At 38.4% G+C, this 23,333-nt stretch overlaps 1 protein-coding gene across 1 annotated transcript in view; it reads right to left on the bottom strand.

Moving 5' to 3' along the window:
* The window catches only part of SYNJ2BP (synaptojanin 2 binding protein), a 76,599-nt gene that overhangs the window by 33,904 nt on the left and 19,362 nt on the right, over positions 1 to 23,333 (bottom strand). Inside the window, exon 3 of the mRNA XM_068543536.1 lies at positions 1,215 to 1,477. Within this exon, the coding sequence (XP_068399637.1) occupies positions 1,215 to 1,278 (64 nt within the window). The 5' untranslated portion in view covers positions 1,279 to 1,477. The remainder of the gene's footprint in view (positions 1 to 1,214; positions 1,478 to 23,333) is intronic.

Below are 23,333 nucleotides of genomic sequence, written 5' to 3'. Positions count from 1 at the left end.
AGTAGTGGCGATGGAAACAGAAAGGAGTGAAAGACTTAAAAGATTATTTCCGATAGAGCTCATGGTACTTGATGAGTTGTTGGAGACTCTTGAAATAACAGTATTTAGCAGGATTTACTGTGTTAACCTAACCATTTATCTACTAACAATAAAAACAACAATAGTAGTTACACACAATGAACACACAATGTTCTAAATATTTTACATAGATTAACTGATTTCATTCTCATAACCACAGGAAGTGTACTCTATTATCATGCACATTTTACATAAGAGAAATTAAGTCTTACATCAGTAAAGTTTGTTAATAAATATCAAAGAACTGGTAAGAGGTTAGATACCATTTCTGGACCTACATAAGCCCAAAGCTAAAGCTCTTAATTGATACACTAGACAGCTGTAAAGGAAAGACAACAAAAGCCAAAGTGGGCAGCATGTAGTACTATTAAGAGCCTAGTGGAGTGAAGTGCGTCAGGAGATAAGAGCACTGTAGGTGAAAGTGAGGATTTGGTAGTATCAGAATCCCATGACGGGCTTGTTGGAAGGAAGGAAGGGATGAAAAGGACCAAAGAAACACCAACATTGAATCCAAATTCACAGAGATGGGTCCTAGGAGTTAACCTTTTTTTTAAAAAAAAGAAAAACCAAAAAACCTTGGATAATTTTGAGGCGAAACCAGATTTGGGAACATCTGTAGTAGATCTCTAAGGTCTCTTTCTGGTTTAACATTCCAGTTAAACCGTCTAAATGAATTTCCCAGAAATGAAAGGAGGGAGGGAGGGATACTAGCACCAAGAAAACGGCTATGCATTTACAGTCCACACCGTTTATGCTCCCATTTTTACTAAACTGTCTCTCATAGAAAGAGGGATAGAGCAGGCAAATGGAAGGAAGGGTGTGGTGTCCACGGGTGCTGGCTAAAAAGCAGGCTTTCCCCCAGGAATTTCTAGTACCATTAGCAGGAAGAAACTCTTCCTGACTATAAATACATGTGGTAATCCGACTGCAAAATGAGGTGGACTCCTCAGATCCGTCTCAGGCTAACGCTGGATGCCAATATAGCCTTCTATGTGCTCACAAGCGTTGCATGAAATATCTCGGTTGGGGCCTGACTTCTCCGAGGCCAAAAGAATCTGGCTCTGCATAAGAGGTGTCCGCTCTGCAATTACAGCCTCAAGTACCCTACTCCCAGCGATGATCACTTCTGCACATACCTGAGGGTCCTCTAGTGAGATTGATCTCCTCCTCAGTAAGCAAGTAATCCACTCTCCCGTTCATATTTTACTCTTGTCTGGCTTCCCAACCTGGGTCAGCGAGGGCTCGCGCAGGCGAAGGTGAAAATCACCCCGGCGGCGGCCACAGCACCGCACTTTCGGTTTCAGTAGCCTCCGAACCGGAAAAGGAAGCCAGGAGAGCGGCGAGCGCCAGGAATGCTGGGAGTCGTGGTTCTGGCTGCCGCTCTGAAGCGTTATCTCACCTGGTGGTCAAAGCAAACTGAGAGGTGAGTAAGGAGCGCATTTCTATCCTGATTTACTATTCGGGGCGAGTGGTGGTGAGGCGGGGGAGGCGGGGGAGCAGGTAGGGATAGGAAAGGTAAGAGACATAACTGAATTTATATTGTCAAGGAAAAATGAAAACTAAGATCTCCTGCCATCTCAGAAAATCTCACCGAATGTAGAAAAAAAATTATATTATTCAGTAAGCCCTGAACCAGACTGGGATGGGTGTCACAGGCAATTGCTAATGCGATTGCAAAGAAAGAAATCTCACCCTTCTTTATAGACAAGCAGATACAATCCATTACGTGCATGTTCTCATGTAATAGTACTACGTAACCACACCGTTCGCTGTACCTTCTTTGGTAGGTCACGCTTGGGGTAGCCATTTGTGTTCGTTAATTGCCATTATCGAAGGGAAAAAGAAAACTTTTCTATTTCTGTGACAAGAAGGTACTTTTAGCTTGGAGCAACGAGCCTAGGCTAACTTCTATGGTGCGAGGATATGGGGACCTATCTTCCTGGATATTTAGATTTCAAAGAGTTGGCTCCCAGGACCTTAAGAAAAACTACTGAGTTGTACCTGGTAAGAGGCTTGTTTAGCTTTTAAAAAGACTTATATACATATAAAAGAGATATAGGAAGGATTTATAATTATAAATTTGTTCAAGAAAGTTCTCTATGAAAGGGTAGAGGGGTAAAGGTCTCTTCCTTTTGGTAACAGGGAAAACAGGGAAAATTCAATCTTTTAATTTTTTTAAGTCCCTGCAGTAAGACTGGTAAACACAGTAGCTTCTGGTTTGATTATTTAATCTGAATTGGAATGCCTTAATTGGAATTGAACTTTTCAATCTTCCATCAATCCCTGTGGTCTAACTCCAGGTGGTTTCTCAAACCAGAAGCTACTGTGTTTATCAAACAAAACAAGAAAGAGGCAGATTAGGCAGGAAGGCCTCTTATTTGCCAATCCTGAGAGAAGTTAATATGGAATAGTGGAAAGAACACAGGAGGTGATGTTAGAAGAGCTGATCTCAAGTTTCAGCTCCATCTTCCAGTTGTCTGGCTTTGATCAGGTAACCTAATATCTCCCAACTGTGTTTCCCCATCTTAAAAAGGGCATGATAATAGATCTTTAAAATGTTTTTGAAAAGAGTAAATGAGGGCTTCCCTGGTGGCGCAGTGGTTGAGAGTCTGCCTGCCAGTGCAGGGGACGCGGGTTCGAGCCCTGGTCTGGGAAGATCCCACATGCCGCGGAGCAACTGGGCCCGTGAGCCACAATTACTGAGCCTGCGCGTCTGGAGCCTGTGCTCCACAGCAAGAGAGGCCGCGATAGTGAGAGGCCCGCGCACCGCGATGAAGAGTGGCCCCCGCTTGCCGCAACTGGAGAAAGCCCCCGCATAGAAACGAAGACCCAACACAGCCATTAAAAAAAAAAAAAAAAAGAAGAGTAAATGAGATGAAAATTTTAAAAATGACTTCTCAACTTCAAACTCAGATTCATGCCATCCTCAACTTCCAGCCCTCCTCAACATGTGTTAGTTGAATGAGTGAATAAAGTGATCATAATAAAAAAAAAGTATGATAAGTGAAAAAAAAAGTAAGTAGGTGATATTGGAATGCCAAGAGAGAAGACATCACATAGAAATGGGAAAAGAAAATCAAGAAACTCATTAATGAAGAAATTTTGAAGAAAAATAAAAGTTTCTTGTAGACTATTTGGGGGTGGGGGAGTCACTACTCTGTACCTGGGAAGATTGCCCTTTTCACCTGAGCCCTCAGTTTCAAAAGAAACACAAAGAGCAGTAAAAGAAAAAAGGTCACCAAATAAGTTTAGGAAGTGCTGGTAATAAGTGGAGCAACAGAAGGCATGTAAATTGTCTTTATACCTTAATGTAAGTATAGTTTTTAAGAATGAGGAAACTATAATATGTAGGAAGGCAGATAACAGAGGAAATAGGAGTTTCCACTAAGAGAAAAGAATTGAGAAAAGCTATGGAATCAGGGTAGTCATGGTGTTACTGAACACAAGTGCATGTGCCTGATGACGCACAGTGAGGCCAAACAATACCAAAACGTCGGAGCTTGGAACAGAGAATGGTTTATTGCAGGGCCATGCAAGGAGACGGGTGGATCATGCCTTAAAAACCCCAAACTCCTTGAAAGCTTTCAGCAAAGCCCCTTTATAGGAAAGGTGAGGGAGGGGCGTGGTTAGTTGTGCAAACTTCTTGGTGTCAGATCCTTTGTTCTTGAGGTCAGGTCATGGTCAGGTGATGGTGTTCCTGTAACTTTCCACCAAACAAATGTTATTCTCTGTTCTGACAAGAAAGGGCAAGGTCCCAAGGCATAACTTTCACCTTTCACCCTCCGAGGTCCAGGTCCTGGCTAAGAGAAGGGGGTCCCTGCAGGGGCCAGTTACCCTGCCCAGGAGCGTTCGTCCAGCACCCAGTCTGGGTCCTCCCGCCAGTACCCAGGCCCAGCTAAATAGGCAGATCTCAGCTGGCAGTGCCCTCAGGGCCAGGTGCCCAGTTCCTGCCCAGCCATCATCACTGAGGGAACCAGGTGCCTAGGACCCAATTTGTCCTCAGGCACCTCAGGCTGCCTAAATGGGGGTAGGGAGCCAGGTCCAATGGACTGCAACCCATGCAGACTGCCACTGCCATTAGGTCGCAGAGGTGGGGATGGGGGAGAGGTTCATCACCACCTCAAGGCCTGGGCCTGGCCAGTGGGTGACCTTGGTGAGGCCTGTGGAGCCCTGCAGGACACAGCCCCCTGCCTGTTCCCTGGGCCTCCCAGCTCACCCACCAGCCTGAGGCCAGGTGAGCTGTAGGGCCCGAGGGAGAAGGCCAGGATCCGCCTCTTACCTCACTCTCTGCCTGGTGACCACCACTCACCCGAGGGTTGGCCTAATGGGCCCCCCAACCGCCATGCTAGTGGTCTCGCAGTAATGGCTGCCTGGTAACAGCTGCCTGCCAACGGCTGTATGCCCCGCTCTATTACAATTCCCCCCTTTTCTTTGATATTCCTCAGTCTTGAGGAGAACATGTAGGTATGTTTTATATCTAAAATAAATCATGGTTAATCATGAACTTGGCAGAAGAACTCGGTTTTAGGGGGACTTGGTTTCAACCTCCAATTCTGTTTCACACTTCCCCGAGTCTTTCAGGGAATAGGGTGATGACCGCTCTAGCTACTTCCTGCTAAAATGGGACACAGTCCTACCTTGATTTGGGGCATGGATACCGAGTTGGAAATAATCCCAAGTTCCAAGTCCTGGATCCAAGTCTTGTATAAGAAACATCTCATTCCCTGAGGAATTCAGGAGACTAAGCCTGAAAACCAGTATGGACCTGGTATACTGGGGGAGACTTGTTGCCACGTAGCCAGACTCACAGAAGTATAATTTACCAAATTGCTTTAAGTCATGAGTAACTTGATGGGAAGGGCTTCCCTATATCTGGAGAACACAGATAAAAATCAGTAATATTCCAGACAAAACGCATAATCATTATAACCATATACACCAGTTTACTCAGTAACCAATCCTTTTGTTATCTTTTTATGAAGCCATCAAGTCTTCCATTAGTATTTTAAGTTTCTTACCCAGTTCAGTGGTATAATCTGAAATTTATTAGAGACCTGCACTTATCAAAAAAGTCCTCCCTATGAATCTTCTTGAAGATAAAGCACTTTTGCAAAGCATCAGCTTAACTGTCTATTAAAGACTTAAAAAGGCAAGGTTAAAGATCTGATCACAATGTGTTGACAAAACTTAATTTGCTATGATATAACCAGAGTTATGGCTGATAGATTATACCAGGACATATGTACATTTCAGAAACTTTATATAATTTGTAGAATATCTATAGTAGTAACATTTATCTGTACAGTATAATAAAGGAAGGCTTACCACTCCTTTGACAATGCTTCCCATGTAATTAAATGTACCAAATAATACTAGTTAAATATTCCTCCTTGAGATGCCTTAGGGGCCCCCTAACAAATCCCAAAGTTAGCTGGAGGTCAAACGAACTTTAATTAAAATGTGATATTTGGGAAGTTTGTCAAAAAGTTTCAAAACACTTGGTCAAATAAGATCATCAGTCACTGTAAGACAATACTTGTTTCTTATCCAAAGCGAGAAGAGAACTTAAAAGCAAATACAGATCACTTAAAGGAAGAAAGTTCATATAACCTGTTATCAAAAGCAGCATTCGAGGTAAACTTGTTCTCTTAGCAGAGAGGAACCAAATCTAGTCTTGCACCAGCTTACTTTTAATATCGATAACAAAATCCATTTACCTAAGTTTAATCTAATCTCAGCCTGATCATGCATAAAAGTCCTTTTTTACTCAAAACATATATCCTACTTTCCTACTGTAAACTGAAATGTTTTAAAAAATTATTTTAGTAGCTTTAATTACATATTTAGATTAGAATCCTCAACTCTTAAGTACCTTAATTTTTAGTGAAAACCAAGAGGCAAGTAATTGTGAACTGTTTGTCATACCAGAATTTTCTGATTGGAAACTTATGCTTTGGTTTTCCTCTCCTAAGAAGGCAAAGGTAGGTAAACTTAGATTTTCCCAGCAACCAGTGTTCCAATATTTTATCCTATTTGAAATGACCTAGATGGTCAATGAATTCTTGCCATTTAACTTAGTTCAGTTTCAAGTTACCAGTTTGGAGAGGCTATTTTAGATAGACTTAAAGTTTCATCATATGAAGTTATTTTTCTTGCTGACAAATTTGCAACAGATATAAGGTCTTATTTGATCTCTAAATAACCTAGGTACAACAGAAGTATTATACTTAACAAACCAACAAGCTTAAACTAGCTTCAGTGCCAGATATCAATTCAGTACTGAACATTTCCCAGATCACGAGGACCTGAAATTCATTTTGGCCAGCTTTCTAAACATTAAGAAGTATTTCATTTGTAAGCACTTACTTTTGAGTCAATTAAATAGAGCCCATTTACAAGTTAACTTAGCCGTATTATAACTGAAAGTGGTCCGGTTCTGGAGAACGCACCTCAAGGGGCTGCATTCAGGAAACAAATTTGAGTTTCCCATAGCCAGCACACTTACACACAAGACAAATGCAAACATACACAAGGAACAAAATCTAATTCCTGCAGGACAAAAAAGGGTGAAGGTCAACAATTTCCTCAACTTTTTCTTTTTTTTTTTTAATTTATTTTTGTCTGTGTTGTGTCTCCCTTGTGGTGTGCGGGCTTCTCATTGTGGTGGCCTCTCTTGCTGCAGAGCACAGGCTCTAGGCATGCGGGCTTCAGTAGTTGTGGCTTGCGGGCTCTAGAGCGCAGGCTCAGCAGTTGTGGCGCATGGACCCAGTTTCTCCGCGGCATGTGGGATCTTCCCAGACCAGGGACCGAACCCGTGTCCCCTGCATTGGCAGATGGATTTCCAGCCACTGCACCACCAGGGAAGCCCCATCAACTTTTTCAAACAAAGATCCCTCTTTTTAACAACAAACAACATGCAAATGGAAAGATAGGGAATCATGACCACATGTGTCATGGCAACTGATCTGGCAAACGCAAAACCAAAAAAGAAAAAAACACCAAAAAACAGTTGGAATAAGTTAAATTTACTTAGTTAACTCCGAGCTCTCTCCTAGAAATATTTTTATTTTCTCAGGGTCAGAATTCAAAAAAAAGTATTTCATCAAGCCAGCTTTCTCTAACTACATATGCAAAAAGAACCAGTTTTGGAATTTCAGAAGGGTTTCATCTTAACCAAATTTTCCGCAGAGTCTAAAGAACATAGTGGCCACACAGTGGTAAAAAAATCTTCTTTCTTACACCCTAGGGGTGTAACCTCTGTAAGATGGAATACAGCTCTGCTTATCATGGCAGGTGTTATTAAATATCAAACAAACAAATGCAATGCAAAATGGTCTCTCAGGATCACAGTTCCCTAGCACCAAAAAGGAGATTCCCACCCATTGCAAAGGGAAAATCCCAACCAATGTTCCAACACAGGTGAAACCCAATGCAATAGGGAAGGATACGTGGTGTCGTCACTTGTGAGCTACATTATTCACCAAAGACGTCTCAACTAGCCAATACAAGTACTGATTCACACACATACAACATAACAAATAACAAACATGGTCCCACAAACAAAAGCACAAACCAGAGTGGCTCACCCCAAAATGACACACACAAAAACACAAACAACAAATAAGCTACAGTCACACAGACAGAAAATCAGAGGAGGCGTAGTCTAAACTTCCACTTACACTCACAGATCAAGGCCTCCAAACAGAGTGGCCCAGCTCTCAAAAGTGAATGGACCTAAAGTGGCTCACTTCCTGCAAGGGAAGCAGCCCAAATGAAGTGGAGAGAATTTCCAGCCTGAACAAGGGGGAGTGACTTACCCCAGCTGACACCAAATGTGGACCATAGCTCTGGATGTTTCTCTGCTCCAAACAGCCTTGTGCTGTGGGGCGGCTGATGCCTGTCAGGGAGAGTCCCTCCCAGTTCCCCGGAGCAAAATGAGCTCCAGCACCTGCTGGGAACTTGGGAAGGGGCTGCCCCTGGCCGGGGTCAACCTGCCATGGGAACAGACCTCCTGGCTGGCTCGCGATAAGGAGCATTTGGGGAAAAGAAAATAGAACATAATCTATGAGTGAAAAAGCAGAATGGGTTGGTAGGTGATGACACAAAAAATAGGCTAGAAACAGATCATGAAAAAAAAAACACCAGTACAGAGATATACACTTAATTCAAATGCGATAGGCTAAGGAAGTTTATTTCTCTCACATTAAAGAACTCTGGAAATAGACAGTATAGGACTGATATTGAGGCTCCTCAGTCACCAGGCATCTTAAATTATCATGATGAAAATAGAATTACTAATCCCCTATACCTCCTTTAGTCTTTCCTCTTCCTGGGTAACTGGATTTGCCCAATTCAAATAAAAATATTCAGAATAATTATTTTATTTTCCCCAGCTTCTAGTATTTATTTTTAATTGAAGTATAATTGATTTACAATATTTGTTTCAGGTGTACAACATAGTGATTTTTTATTTTTATATGTTATAAAATGATCACCACAATAAGTATAGTTATCATCTGTCAACATACAAAATTATTACAATATTATTGACTATATTCCCTATGCTGTACATCCCCATGACTTATTTATTTTATAACTATAAGTTTGTACCTCTTAATCTCCCTCATCTATTTTATTCACCCCAAGGCCTTCCTCTCTGCAATCACCAGTTTGTTCTCTGAGGCTGTTTATGTTATGTTTGTTCATTTGTTTTGTTCTTTTAGATTTCACATATAAATGAAATCATATAGTATTTGTTGTTATCTTTCTGATTTATTTCACTTAGCATAATACCCTCTAGATTCATCCATATTGTTGAAAATGGCAGGATTTCATTCTTTTTATGGTTAATAGTCCATTAAACGCACACATACCCACACATATATCTCACACATCTTTTTTATCCTTTCATCTATTGATGGACACTTAGGTTGTTTTCATATCTTGGCTACTGTAAATACTGCTGCAGTGAGCATAGGGGTGCCTATATCTTTTCAAATTAGTGTTTCTGTTTTCTTTGGAAAAATACCCAGAGGTGGAATTCCTGGATCGTATGGCATTAATTTTTTGAGGGACTTCTATACTGTTTCCCATAGTGGCTGCACCAATTTTGCACCACTGTTGTCCCACCAACAGTGCACAAACCTTCCCTTTTCTCCACATCCTTGCCAATGCTTGTTATTCCTTGTTGTTTGTGTTTGTTTGTTTGTTTTGTTGTTGTTTTGTTTTTTGCTTTTGTTTTTGTTTTTTGATGATAGCCATTCTGACAGGTTTGAGGTCATATCTCATTGTGGTTTTGATTTATATTTTCCTGATGATTAGTGATGTTGCACATCTTTTCATGTGTCTGTTGTCCATGTATATGACTTCTTTGGGAAAATATCTATTCAGGTTCACTGCCATTTTTAATCAATTGTTTGTTTTATTTTTTGATGTTAAGTTGTATGAGTTCTTTGTATATTTGGGGTATTAACCCCTCATTGGATATATCATTTCCAAATATCTTCTTCTAATAAGCAGGTAGCCTTTTGTTCTGTTGATAGTTTCCTTTTCTGTGCAAAAGCTTTTTAGTATGATTAGGTCCTATGTGTTTATTTTTTCTTTTGTTTCCCTTATCTGAGGAGACATATCAAAAAATGTTGTTAAGACTGATATCAAAGAGCATGCTGCCTATGTTTTCTTCTAGAAGTTTTATGGTTTCAGGTCTTACATAAGTCTTTAATTCATTTTGAGTTTATTTTTGTGTATGGGGTGAGATAATCCACTTTGATTACATGTGCCTGTCCAGTTTTCCCAACACCATTTATTGAAGAAGCTGTCTTTTCTCCATTTATATTCTTGCCTCTTTTGTTGTAGATTAATTGCCCATTTAACTGTGGATTCATTTCTGAGCTGTCTATTCTGTTCCATTGATCTATGTGTCTGTTTTTGTGCAAGTACCATACTGTTCTGATTACTGTAGCTTTGTAGTATAGTCTGAAGTCAGGGAGCGTGATTCCTCCACCTCTGTTCTTATTTCTGAAGATTGTTTTGGCTATTTGGGGTCTTTCGTGTTTCCATACAAATTTTAGAATTATTTGTTTTAGTTGTGTGAAAAATGCCATTAGTATTTTGATAGGGATTGCATTGAATCTGTGGATTCCTTGGGTAGCATGATCATGTTAACAATATTAGTTCTTCTAATCCAAGAGTATGGTATATATTCCAATTTTTGTACGTCTTCAATTTCTTTCATCAGTGTCTTATAGTTTTCCTGAGTACAGGTCTTTTACCTCGTTTGTTAAATTTATTCCTAGATATTTTATTTTTTATGTGATTATACATGGGATTGTTTTCTTAATTTCTCTTTCTGATAGTTTGTGTTAGTGTATAAAAATGCAACAGATTTCCGTATATCAATTTTGTATCATGCAACTTTACTGAATTCATTGATGAGTTCTAGTAGTTTTTTTTTTTTTGTGGTATCTCTAGGATTTTCTGTATATAGTATCATGACATCTGCAAACAGTGAGTTTTACTTCTTCCTTTTCAATCTGAATCCTTTTATTTCTTTTTCTTGTCTGGTTTCTGTGGTTAGGACTTCCAATACTATGTTAAATAAAAGTTGCAAGAATGGGCATCCTTGTCTTGTTCCTGATCTTAGAGGAAATGCTTTCAGCTTTTGACCACTGAGTATGACATTGACTGTAGGTTTGTCATATGGATTTTATATATTGAGATATGTTCCCTCCACACTCAACTTTGTTGAGATTTGTTATCATAAATTGTTGAATTTTGTCAGAAGCTTTTTCTGCATCTTTTGAGATGATCATATGATTTTTATTCTTCAATTTATTAATATGGTGTCTCACATGGAATGATTTGTGGATATTGAACCATCCTTGCATTCTACAAACAACATATGCTGGAGAGGGTGTGGAGGAAAGGGAACCCTCTTGCACTGTTGGTGGGAATGTAAATTGATACAGCCACTATGGAGAACAGTATGGAGGTTCCTTAAGAAACTAAAAATAGAATTACCATATGACCCAGCAATCCCACTACTGGGCATATACCCAGAGAAAACCATAATTCAAAAAGACACATGCACCCCAATATTCATTGCAGCACTATTTACAATAGCCAGGTCATGGAAGCAACCTAAATGCCCATTGACAGATGAATAGATAAAGAAGGTGTGGTACATATATACAATGGAATATTACTCAGCCATAAAAAGGGACGAAATTGGGTCATTTGTTTAGACGTAGATGGATCTAGAGACTGTCATACAGAGTGGAGTAAGTCAGAAAGAGAAAAACAAATATCGTATATTAACGCATGTATGTGGAACCTAGAAAAATGGTACAGATGAACCGGTTTGCAGGGCAGAAATCAAGACACAGCTGTAGAGAACAAACGTATGGACACCAAGCGGGGAAAGCGGCGGGGTGGTGGTGGTAGGGATGTGATGAATTGGGCGATTGGGATTGACATGTATACACTGATGTGTATAAAATTGATGACTAATAAGAACCTGCTGTATAAAAAAGTAAATAAAATAAAATTTAAAAATTAAAAAAAAAATCGTAGCAATATTGTTTTGGATCCACCTCCTACAGTAATGAAAATAAAAACAAAAATAAATGAATGGGACAGAATCAAACTTAAAAAGCTTTTGCACAGAAAAGGAAACCATAAAAAAATGAAAAGACAACGTATGGACTGGGAGAAAATATTTGCAAACAATGCTACTGACAAGGGCTTAATTTCCAAAATATATAAACAGCTTTTACAATTCATAACAAAAAACAAACAATTCAATCAAAAAATGGGCAGACCTAAACAGACATTTCTCCAAAGAAGACATACAGATGGCCAATAGGCACATGAAAAGATGCTCATCACTGCTAATTATTAGAGAAATGCAAATAAAAACTACAGTGAGGTACCACCTCACAAGTGTCAGAATGGCCATCATTAAAAAGTCTACAAACAATAAATGCTGGAGAGGGTGTGGAGAAAAGGGAACCCTCCTACACTGTTGCTGGGAATGTAAATTGGTGCAGCCACTATGGAAAACAGTACGGAGGTTCCTCAAAAAACTGAAAACAGAGTTGCCATATGATCTAGCAATCCCACTCCTGGGCATATACTCAGAAAAAACTATAATTCGAAAAGATACATGCACCCCTATGTTCATAGCAGCACTATTTACAATAGCGAAGACATGGAAACAACCTAAATGTCCAATGACAGATGAATGGATAAAGAATATGTGATATATGTGTGTGTGTGTATACACACACACACACACACACACAATGGAATATTACTCAGCCATTAAAAAGAATGAAATAATGCCATTTGCAACATGGATGGACCTAGGGATTAAGTACCTGGAGATTATCATAGTAAGTTAAGTAAATCAGAAAGAGAAAGACAATTGCCATATATCACTTATATGTGGAATCTAAAATATGACACAAATGAACTTATCGATGAAACAGAAACAGACTCACAGATATAGAGAACAGACTTGTGGTTGCCAGGGGGGAGCATGGGGGAGGGATGGATTGGGAGTTTTTGATTAGCAGATGCAAACTATTATATATAGAATAGATAAACAATAAGATCCTACTGTATAGCACATGAAACTATATTCAATATCCTGTGAGAAACCATAATGGAAAAGAATATGAAAAAGAATATAGATATATCTGAATCACTTTGCTGTACAGCAGAAATTGACACATTTAAAATCAACTATATTTCAATAAAATAAATTTAAAAATATACTCTAGATTTTTTTTGAGTATATAAAGATTTCTCTCTTTATTTAACCATAAAATAATTTGTTAATCTTGCACAAGACATGCAACAGAAAATAAGCACATTGAGAGATAGGTATGTTTTAAAATAGTAAATATACCTCTATCTAATTCTTTCGTTTTTGTTTTATTTTATTTTATTTTATATTGGAGTATATTTGATTTACAATGTTGTGTTAGTTTTCAGGTGTTACAGCAAAGTGATTTAGTTTTATGTATACATATATCTATTCTTTTCAGATTCTTTTCTCATATAGGTTATTACAGAGTGTACATATTCTGAATCTTAATCCCTTATAAGATATATGGTTTGCAAATATTATCTCCCATTCTATGGATAGCATTTTTACTCCGTTTTTAGCATTTTTTGATGCACAGAAGTTTTCATTTTTGTGAAGTCAAATGTGTCTATATTTTTCTGTTTTTTACCTGTGCCTTTGACATAATATCCAGGAAATCATTACCAAATCCAATGTCATGCAGCTTTGTCCTACGTTTCTACTATGAATTTTATTATTTTAGGTCTTACATTTAAGTCTGTAATCTGTTTTGTGTTAATATTTGTATATGGTGTTAGGTAAGGGTCCAATTTCATTCCTTTGCATGTGGATATTGTTTCCCTAGTACCATCTGAGAAATGGCTATCCTTTCCCCATTTAGTGGTTTTGACACCCTTGTCAAAAATCAATTGACCGTATAAGTGAGGGTTCATTTCTTGGCTCTCTATCCCATGCCATTACTCTCTATATCTGTCTTTATGCCAATACCACACTGTTGCAATTACTGTAGCTTTATAGTAAGATTTGAAATCAGGAAGTGTGAGTCCTCCAGTTTTGTTCTTCTTTTTCAAGATTGTTTCGACTATTCAGTGTCTCTCAAGATACCATATGACTTTTAGGATGGGATTTTCTATTTCGATAAAAAACATAATTGAATTAGATAAAGTTTACATTGACTCTGTAGATCACTTTGGGAAGTATCGAAATTTATCAATATTAAGTAATTGAATCCATGTACACAGGATGTGTTTCCATTTTTTTATGTCTTCTCATATTCTTTCAGCCATGTTTTGTAGTTTTCAATGTACAAGTCTTTCATCTCCTTGTTGAAGTTAATTCCTTAGTAATATTTTATTCTTTTTGACACTATTGTAAATGAAATTGTTCTTGTCATTTCCTTTTCAGATTGTTCATTGTTAGTGTATAGAAATGCAACTGATTTTTGTGTGTTAACTTAGGGTCCTGCTACTTTGCTGAATTAGTGTATCAGTTCATTTTTAGTTTATTAGTTTATTATTATCATATATTAGTTCAGATAGTTATTTTGTGGGATCTTTCGGATTTTCTACATATAAGATCTTATCACCTACAAGCAGATAATTTTATTTCTATTGTACTTTGGTTACCTTTTATTTTTTTTTCTTGCCAAATTGCTCTGGCTAGAACTTCCAGTACTATGTTTTTTCTTTTTTTAAATTAATTAATTAATTAATTAATTAATTTCTGGCTGCATTGAGTCTTCGTTTTTGCGCGCGGGCTTTCTCTAGTTGAAGTGAGCGAGGGCTACTCTTCATTGTGGTGCGAGGGCTTCTCATTGCAGTGGCTTCTCTCGTTGCAGAGCGCAGGATCTAGGCGCATGGGCTTCAGTAGTTGTGGCTCACAGGCTCAGTAGTTGTGGCTCCCAGGCTCTAGAGCGCAGGCTCAGCAGTTGTGGCACACAGGCTTAGTAGCTCCACGGCATGTGGGATCTTCCCGGACCAGGGCTCGAAGCCATGTCCCCTGCATTGGCAGGCAGATTCTCAACCACTGCACCACCAGGGAAGCCCCTCCAGTACTATGTTGAATAGAAGTGATAAGCAGGCATCTTTGTATAATTCCTGATCTTAAAGTAAAGCCTTCAGTCTTTCAGCATTGGGTATTATATTTTCTGTGTGTTTTTCACATATGGCTTTTATTATGTTGAGGGAATTTCCTTCTATTCCTAGTTTGTTGAATGATTTTCATGAAAGGTTGTTGAATTTAGTCATATGCTTTTTCTGCTTCAATTGATATCATCCTGTGGTTTTTTCTTCATATATAATATATAATAATTGTAATATGTTATCTATAGTATATATAAAATCTATTCATATACCACATTAATATATATATATATATATATATATATATATATATATATATAGGGGTATTGATAGAGTTTCATATATTGAAATATCCTTGCATTCCAGGAATAAAGCTCACTTGGTTATGGTGTATAATCCTTTTAATATGCTGGTGAATTCCGTTTGTTAGTATTTTGTTGAGGATTTTTACATGCATGCTTATAACAATATGGGTCTGTCATTTTGTGTTTTGCAGTGCCTTTGTCTGGTTTTGTTATCAGATAATGCTGGTGTCATGGAATGAGTTAGGAAAAAATTGAATTCCAAGGGCAGGCAAGGTTGAGGATGGTCCAAGAGAGAGGGAAGAGCCTTACTCTGGAGCTGCTGGGTGGGTGGAGGGCATTCCAGGTCAGAAAGGTGCTCCCTGGTAGAGCCTGCATTTGTGTGGAGGTTTTCAATAAGGAAGGAATGATTGGGATTCCTCAAGGGGGGTTAGATGCAGGCCGGGGGCTGCAATTATTGGGATAGTTGCTTCAAATTTCCTCTGTTGATGTTCTTTTATATGTTGGTAAGAACTTATTTACTGTGTAGTGTGTTTAAACATTTAAGTTTTATGAGATGCTCTCTCCTTGCCTGCCCTCCTCTTCAATTTTTTGGAAGGTTTAAAAAAGATTGGTATGAGTTTTCTACTTTAAATGTTTAGTAGAACTCATGCATGAAGCCATCAGGTCTAGGGCTTTTTTTTGTCAGGAGATTTTTTTATTACTGAGTCAATTTCCTTAATAGTTACAGGCCTGTTTGGGTTTTCTGTTTGTTCATGATTTAGTTTTAATAGGTGTGTGTGTTTCTCAAAATGTGTCAGTTTCCCCTAGGTTATCCAATTTGTTGACCTACAATTGTTCATAATACTCTCCTATACTCCTTTTTATTTCTGTAGAATCAGCAGTAATGCCCCATATTCTTATCTGCTTTTAGCAATTTGAATCTTCTCTCATTTTTCCTAGTTCATGTAGAGAAAAATTTGTCAAATTTTTGGATCTTTTGGAGGAGCCAACTTTTGGTTTCATTGGTTTTCTTTATTTTTTTCTATCTCTACTTTGTGTGAAAAGAAACTGTAGTGATACTGATGTAATACACCATATTAATAGAATGAAGGATAAAAATCATATGATCATTTCAACAAATGCAGAGAAAGCACTTGCAAAATTCAACATCTTTTTATGATAAGAAGAACTCTCAAAAAATTAGGTATAGAACGAATGTACCTAAACATGATAAGGCCCATATATGACAAGCCCACAGCTAATATCACACTCAATAGTGAAAGGCTGATAGTTTTTCCTCAAAGGTCAGGCACAAGACAAGGATGCCCACTCTCACCACCTGTGTTCCATATACTATTGGAAGTTCTAGCCACACCAATTAGGCAAGAAAAAGAAAGAAAAGGCTTCCAAATTGGGAATAACACAGTAAAACTCTCTCTGTTTACAGATTACATAAACTTATATATAGAAAACTATAGTGGAGAAAAGGGAACCCTCTTGCACTGTTGGTGGGAATGTAAATTGATACAGCCACTATGGAGAACAGTATGGAGGTTCCTTAAAAAACTAAAAATAGAACTACCATATGACCCAGCAATCCCACTACTGGGCATATACCCGAGAAAACCATAATTCAAAAAGAGACATGTACCACAATGTTCCTTGCAGCACTATTTACTATAGCCAGGACATGGAAGCAACCTAAGTGTCCATCGACATATGAACGGATAAAGAAGATGTGGCACATATATACAATGGAATATTACTCAGCCATAAAAAGAAACAAAATTGAGTTATTTGTAGTGAGGTGGATGGATCTAGAGTCTGTCCTACAGAGTGAAGTAAGTCAGAAAGAGAAAAACAAATACCATATGCTAACACTATATATGGAATCTAAAAAAAAAAAAAAGGTTCTGATGAACCTAGGGGCAGGAGAGGAATAAAGCTACAGACATAGAGAATGGACTTGAGCACACGGGGTTTGGGGGAAGGGTAAGCTGGGATGAAGTGAGAGAGTAGCATTGACATATATATACTACCAAATATAAAATAGATAGCTAGTGGGAAGGAGCTGCATAGCACAGGGAGATCAGCTTGGTGCTTTGTGACCACCTAGAAGGGTGGGATAGGGAGGGTGGGAGGGTAGCACAAGAGGGAGGGGATATGGTGATATATGTATACATATAGCCGATTCACTTTGTTATACAGCAGAAACTAACACAACATTGTAAAGCAATTATATGCCAATAAAGATGCTAAAAAAAGAAAGGAAAAAGAAAAAAACTGTAAAAACTACACCGAAAAGTGTTAGAACTAATAAACAAATTCAGTAAATTTGCAGGTTACAAAATCAACATTCATTTCTATACACCAAGATCAGTTGCATTTCAGACTTTCTGAGATACAAATTAAGAATATAATCCCTTTACAATAGCTTCAAAAATAATCAAATACTTAGAAATAAATTGAACCAATAAGACAAAATAGCTATACACTGAAAGCTATAAAATATTAATGAAAGAAATTGAAGAAGAAACAAGTAAATGCAAAGCTATCCCATATTTATGGATGGGAAGCATTAATATTGTTAAAATGTCCATACTACCCAAAATGATCTACAGATTCAATGAAATATCTATCAAAATTCCAATGGTATTTTTCACAGAAATGAACAAATAATCCTAAAATTCATATGAAACCACAAACAACCCTGAATAGCCAAAGCAATCTTGATAAAGAACTAAACTGAAAGCATCACACTTTCAGAATTCAAACTATATTACCAACTATAGTAATCAAAACATAATGTTATGACATAAAAACAAATACATTCACCAGTGTAAAAGAATAGAGACACCAGAAATAAATTCACACATTATGGTTAAATAATCTTTGACAAGGACACCAAGAAAAAACACAATGGGGAAAGGACAGTCTCTTTAATAAATGGTGTAAAAAAAACTGGATAATTACAAGCAAAAGAATGAAATTGGGCCTTTAGACCATACACAAAAATTTACTTCAAATGGATTAAAGCCTGAAATGTAAGACTTGAAACCGTAAAACTCCTAGAAGAAAATATAGGGGAAAAGCTCATTGATATTGGTCTGGGCTATGATTTTTTAGATCTGACACCAAAAGCACAGGCAACAAAAGCAAAAATAGACAGTGAGTCTACGTTAAACTAAAAGGCTTCTGCACAGCAAAGAGAATAATGAACAAAATGGAAAGGTAGCCTATGGAATTGAAGAAAATATTTTCAAACTATATATCTGATAAGGGATTAATATCCAAAATATATGAAGAACTCATACAACTCAAAAGCAAAAACAAAACAAAGAAAAAAACAAACAAAACCCCATTAAAAATGGACAGAGAAACTGAAGACATTTTTTTTCTACACAGTTGTACAAGTGGCCAGCATCTCTGAGGATTAATAAATACAAAGCTGAGTGTCTGTACTTTATAAACACTTCTCCATTCTACCTAGAGCTCTGGCTCTATCCATCTTCCTCCTGCTAAGTAAGCTCCAGATGAGTCTATTCTATGCTGTTTTACATACTGATGCTTTTTGCTCAGTCTCTGCCTCATAGGGTCTCTTGCTGTCTGCCATAGACATCAGCCCACCTTTCGAAGGCCTCATTACTCCCACCACACCATGTCCATGTGCAGAAAGCAACCTTGCAGATAAAGTCCAAATGGAGATGGAGATCTCAAACAGGTCAATCCTAGGCTCTAAGCATTCAACTTTTCCCTGCCTCTCCTCCTCAATGTCCCTTGCTTTCTCTCTCCTGGTTAAGAGGAGTACAGAATCTTCCTGTAGGCAGCAGTCACACTCTGGGCTTCCAGGAAGAGGAAACTAAATGAAAGAAAGGAGAGGCAGTATCTGGGAACATTTTCACTTAAACACAACTTTCGCTTCTGTAAGCCTCTTTCAATTGAAGTGACTATGCATGTATGTAAATGTTTGATATGTAAACATGTGATTATACACACACCCCTTATTTGGATCAGAGCTGAGATGCCAGCTGTGAATGAGATGCATTATTCTAAGGACCTTATCTATATTTACTTTTTTCACCCTCCCAGATAAGGAAAATGAGACCCAGAATGGTTAAGTAACTTGCCCTAGGTAGAGACTAGTGTCAAGTTAGAGGAGACTTCCCAAAAAAGCTTCCTTTACTGTCATTGAATAGATGAGGATATGTAACACAGGCTTAACCACATCCTTGGCTTCATGTGTAGCTTAAGGATCTATAGGAAATAACTTTATTGGGGTTTCTACTTGGAGTTGGGATATAGCCATACCTACCTAATGGTTGGGGTAGCCAAGCCATTGGGAGGGAAAGAAGGACCCCATAAGTGATGAAGGAACCAGACACCCTGCGTTGGAGTCAGCAGCGATGCCTGAATGGCAATGGCAATGAGTCTACCCTTGAACATGCCTTCAGCCAGCAACCCCCACTCCTTTAAGCAAGCATGTGTAAACCCAGGGGGAAGAGTGGACACTACATTAAAGCGCTGTGCCACCAGACCCTAAGCAACTCCCCTTCCAAAAGAGTTGAATACAAAAGGAAGTGCCTCCTTACCAACAGCTGATTCAGAGGTGAGTAGCTCCGGGTGGCAGCAAGATGGAGAGCAGGTACCCAAATCCTAACCGGAGTTGGAGCACAGCAAGGTAGCACCACCACACTGGGAGTGTCAGGAGAGGTGGTCAACCCAGGATGGTAGATGTGCAGAGGAGAGAGAGTGAGAGCTGACAGACTCAAGATGACCACAGAACAGAAATGCAGAAGAGGCCCTAGGAACCCAGCTTCTAAGCTGACATCCTCCAGAGCAGAGGGCGAGTTCTGATGATGTGTACCATGGCCCTGCCCTTTGGGGAACACCTAAGAGACACGCATGAGGAAAGCCTATGATCCTGCCATTTGCCAGATGGGAGCTGTTGAAGACCAAGGAGCCAACTGCTCAGATGATCATATCCAGGACCCCTAACTGGGATGTCCTCAGGTACATTTATGTTCTGGATGCACAAATATATACATGTATGTGTGTACATATAACATAATTTCTTTCTGTGTAAGATATATGCTTTAACGCCTTCCTTTCTTGAGTCTCAGTTTCCTCTTCTGTAAAGTCAGATCATACTTCGATTCCTTTCAGCCCTACTGTTTTGTCTGAGTAAGTGATTTGGGTATTGTGCTGAAAATCTTTCAGCAAAGATCACTATTCTATAATGGCCCTCATTTCTGTTTGTTAATTCCCATCCTGGTGGCCACCCCCCAGGTTCATATCCTTACCCCCTTATTCCTGGACTATCTGCTCGCCGGTCTCTCAATTTCACCCCTCCCTCAAGTGATTACTACCACATTCCTCTTTTCAACACTACACTGTTAACGAATTGTTTGATTTTGAAATCTTCAGGGGTTCCCAATGCCAATGTGAAAAAGGTTCTCCACAGTATGACCTTAACCAACTTAGTTTTCTCTCTCCAGTTACCACTCCATTTCTCTACCTCCCTCAACTGCAAAATATTCCTCAGAAGTTTTCTATATTAGCTGTTTTCACTTCCTTACTTGCCATTCTGTCTTTAATCCACTCCAATTTGGCTTTATCCCTGCTCCTCCTCTGAAATGACTTTCATGGATGACCTTCATGTCGCCAAACTCAAGAAAATAAAAGAGCTGCAAGCTAGAAAAAATGAAGCATGATGGGTTTATGTAAGACAACAGAGTTTTTGAAAAGCATGAAGTCAGCATTGGTAGCATATAGTATATAAAAGAGGGTAGATAAAGTTGAGAAAGTATTGGATTTAGAAACTAGTGGATCACTGATGATACCAGCAAATGGGTAAGGAAGAAGCTGAAGCAGCAAATTCGATATTTTTTTTAAGAGGTTCATAAAAGAAGGAAAAGAGAAAATTATTAGTGTATACCTGGTACTTTAAAACCCTCTTCTGTATGTTGTTCCATAAAGATTACTAATATTTATCAGAGGATACAGTCCACTTTGAAGTTATTATAGTAATTATGGGAAATATATAATAATATACTGTTCTTTACATAATATTCCTACAAGGAAAAGAGAACATATAATATTTACTTAAGTTCATTCCAGTGGTTTTGTTGTGTTCAAGAGTACTGAATCCAATATTTTCTGTCTGCTTGACTCCAACTGTGCCAACAGGTCAATTAGTATATTTGACAGGCCACCAGGGATAAGGCTTATAACCCTTCCCAAACACAGACTACTTTGTGTTTTAAATTAAGTGGCCTCTCTCCTTGGCCTCATTAGTATAATTAACTCAGATTGGAAGGCCTACCTCGTGTTCCAAACCTTTATCCAAATTATGCTGTTTATGGACAAGACTGAGGATTGCAAAAGCAAACAAAGTGCCCAAGGTCACACAGCAAATAAAGAAAGTTATCTGGATTCCAACTGGGGTATAACTAATTCCAAGACCTAATCCTTCCAGTGTTATACTACTGTCTACTTGCATTCCCTTGAGCAATGGAACAAGACCCCATTCGCAGGACACTCAGTGTAGAACGGGACACAAATACATAAAGAACACAATTGGATATCATATATGCAGTGATATACAAAGGGTACGTACAAAGAGCTGTAGAAACACAAAGGATACCTTGTAGTTTTGATTTGGATCTCTCCAATAATTAGCCATGTTGAGCGTCTTTTCATGTGTTTTTTGGCTTTTTTGGAGAAATGTCTATTTAGATCTTCTGCCCATTTTTGGACTTTTTTTATTGAGCTGCATGAACTGTTTGTGTATTTAGGAGATTAATCCCTTGTTGGTCACTTCATTTGCAAATATTTTCTCCCATTCTCTGGGTTGTCTTTTCATTTTATTTATGGTTTCCTATCACCTCACACCAGTCAGAATGACCATCATCAAAAGGTCTACAAACAATAAATGCTGGAGAGGGTGTGGAAAAAACGGAACCCTCCTGCACTGTGGGTGGGAATGTAAATTGGTACAACTGTTATGGAGAACAGTATGTAGGTTCCTTAAAAAACTAAAAATACAACTACCATATGATCCAGCAATCGCACTCCTGGACATGTATCTGGAGAAAACCATAATTCGAAAACATACATGCACACCAATGTTCACTGCAGCACTATTTACAATAGCCAAGACATGGAAGCAACCTAAATGTCCATCAACAGAGGAATGGATAAAGAAGATGTGATACATATATACAATGGAATAGTACTCAGCCATAAAAAAGAATGAAATAATGCCATCTGCAGCAACAGGGATGGACCTAGAGATTATCATACTGAGTGTAGTAAGCCAGACAGAGAAAGACAAATATCATATGACATCACTTATATGTGAAATCTAAAAAAAAAATGATACAAATGAACTTACTTACAAAACAGAAACAGACTTACAGACTTCGAAAACAAACCTGTCGTTACCAAAGGGGAAAGGTTGGGTGAGGGATAAATTAAGAGTTTGGGATTAACATATATACACTACTACATATAAAATAGATAATCAACAAGGACCTACTGTATAGCACAGGGAACTCTACTCAATATTCTGTAATAACCTATATGGGAAAAGAATCTGAAAAAGAATGGATATATGTATATGTATAACTGAATCACTGTGCTGTACACCTGAAACTAACACAACATTGTAAATCAACTATACTCTAATAAAAAATAAAAATTAAATTATAAAAAAAGAATCGTCTGAAGGTCTTGTTAAAATACTGGTTCCTGGCCCCTTTCCCCAGAGATTCGGATTAGAAGATATGAGGTGGGGTCTAAAATTTGCACTTTTAACAAGTTTGCAAGAGATGCCGTTGATGCAGGTCCAAGGACCACCCTTTGAGAAGTACCGCTCTACTTCAGTGCTTCTCAAACTTTCCTATGGGAATGCCACTGACAGCAGTGAAGGGGGAACTAGACCCCTGAGAGAAGTGGGGCATGGGATAAACGAACTCATTAAAAACTCAGAATTCCGTTGGGAAAAAAAAAGAAAAGAAACACAAAGGATAACACAGCTACCACTTTGGGAGTCCCTACCATTTGGCAGACAGGGTGCTAAACATTGTATATGTCCTTACAACAACTACGTGAAATACGAATTAAGCCCATTTCACAAGCTAGGAAACTGATTCATGGAGATGCCGAAAATTGTACAATTATTAAGTAACTAGATTTAGTCCCAGTGATCCTGAGAAGAGTCATGGTGTAGTAAGTAGAAGAAAGCAGGCTTTGTAATCACCCAGATTTAAGTCAAAATCTGCCTCTGATATGTTAATTTTG

This window comes from Eschrichtius robustus, chromosome 1, assembly GCF_028021215.1.
Source record: "Eschrichtius robustus isolate mEscRob2 chromosome 1, mEscRob2.pri, whole genome shotgun sequence".
In the NCBI taxonomy this organism is placed as follows: Eukaryota; Metazoa; Chordata; class Mammalia; order Artiodactyla; family Eschrichtiidae; genus Eschrichtius; species Eschrichtius robustus.
The sequence above is the reverse complement of the archived record's forward strand: the minus strand, read 5'-3'. Positions and strand labels throughout refer to the sequence as shown.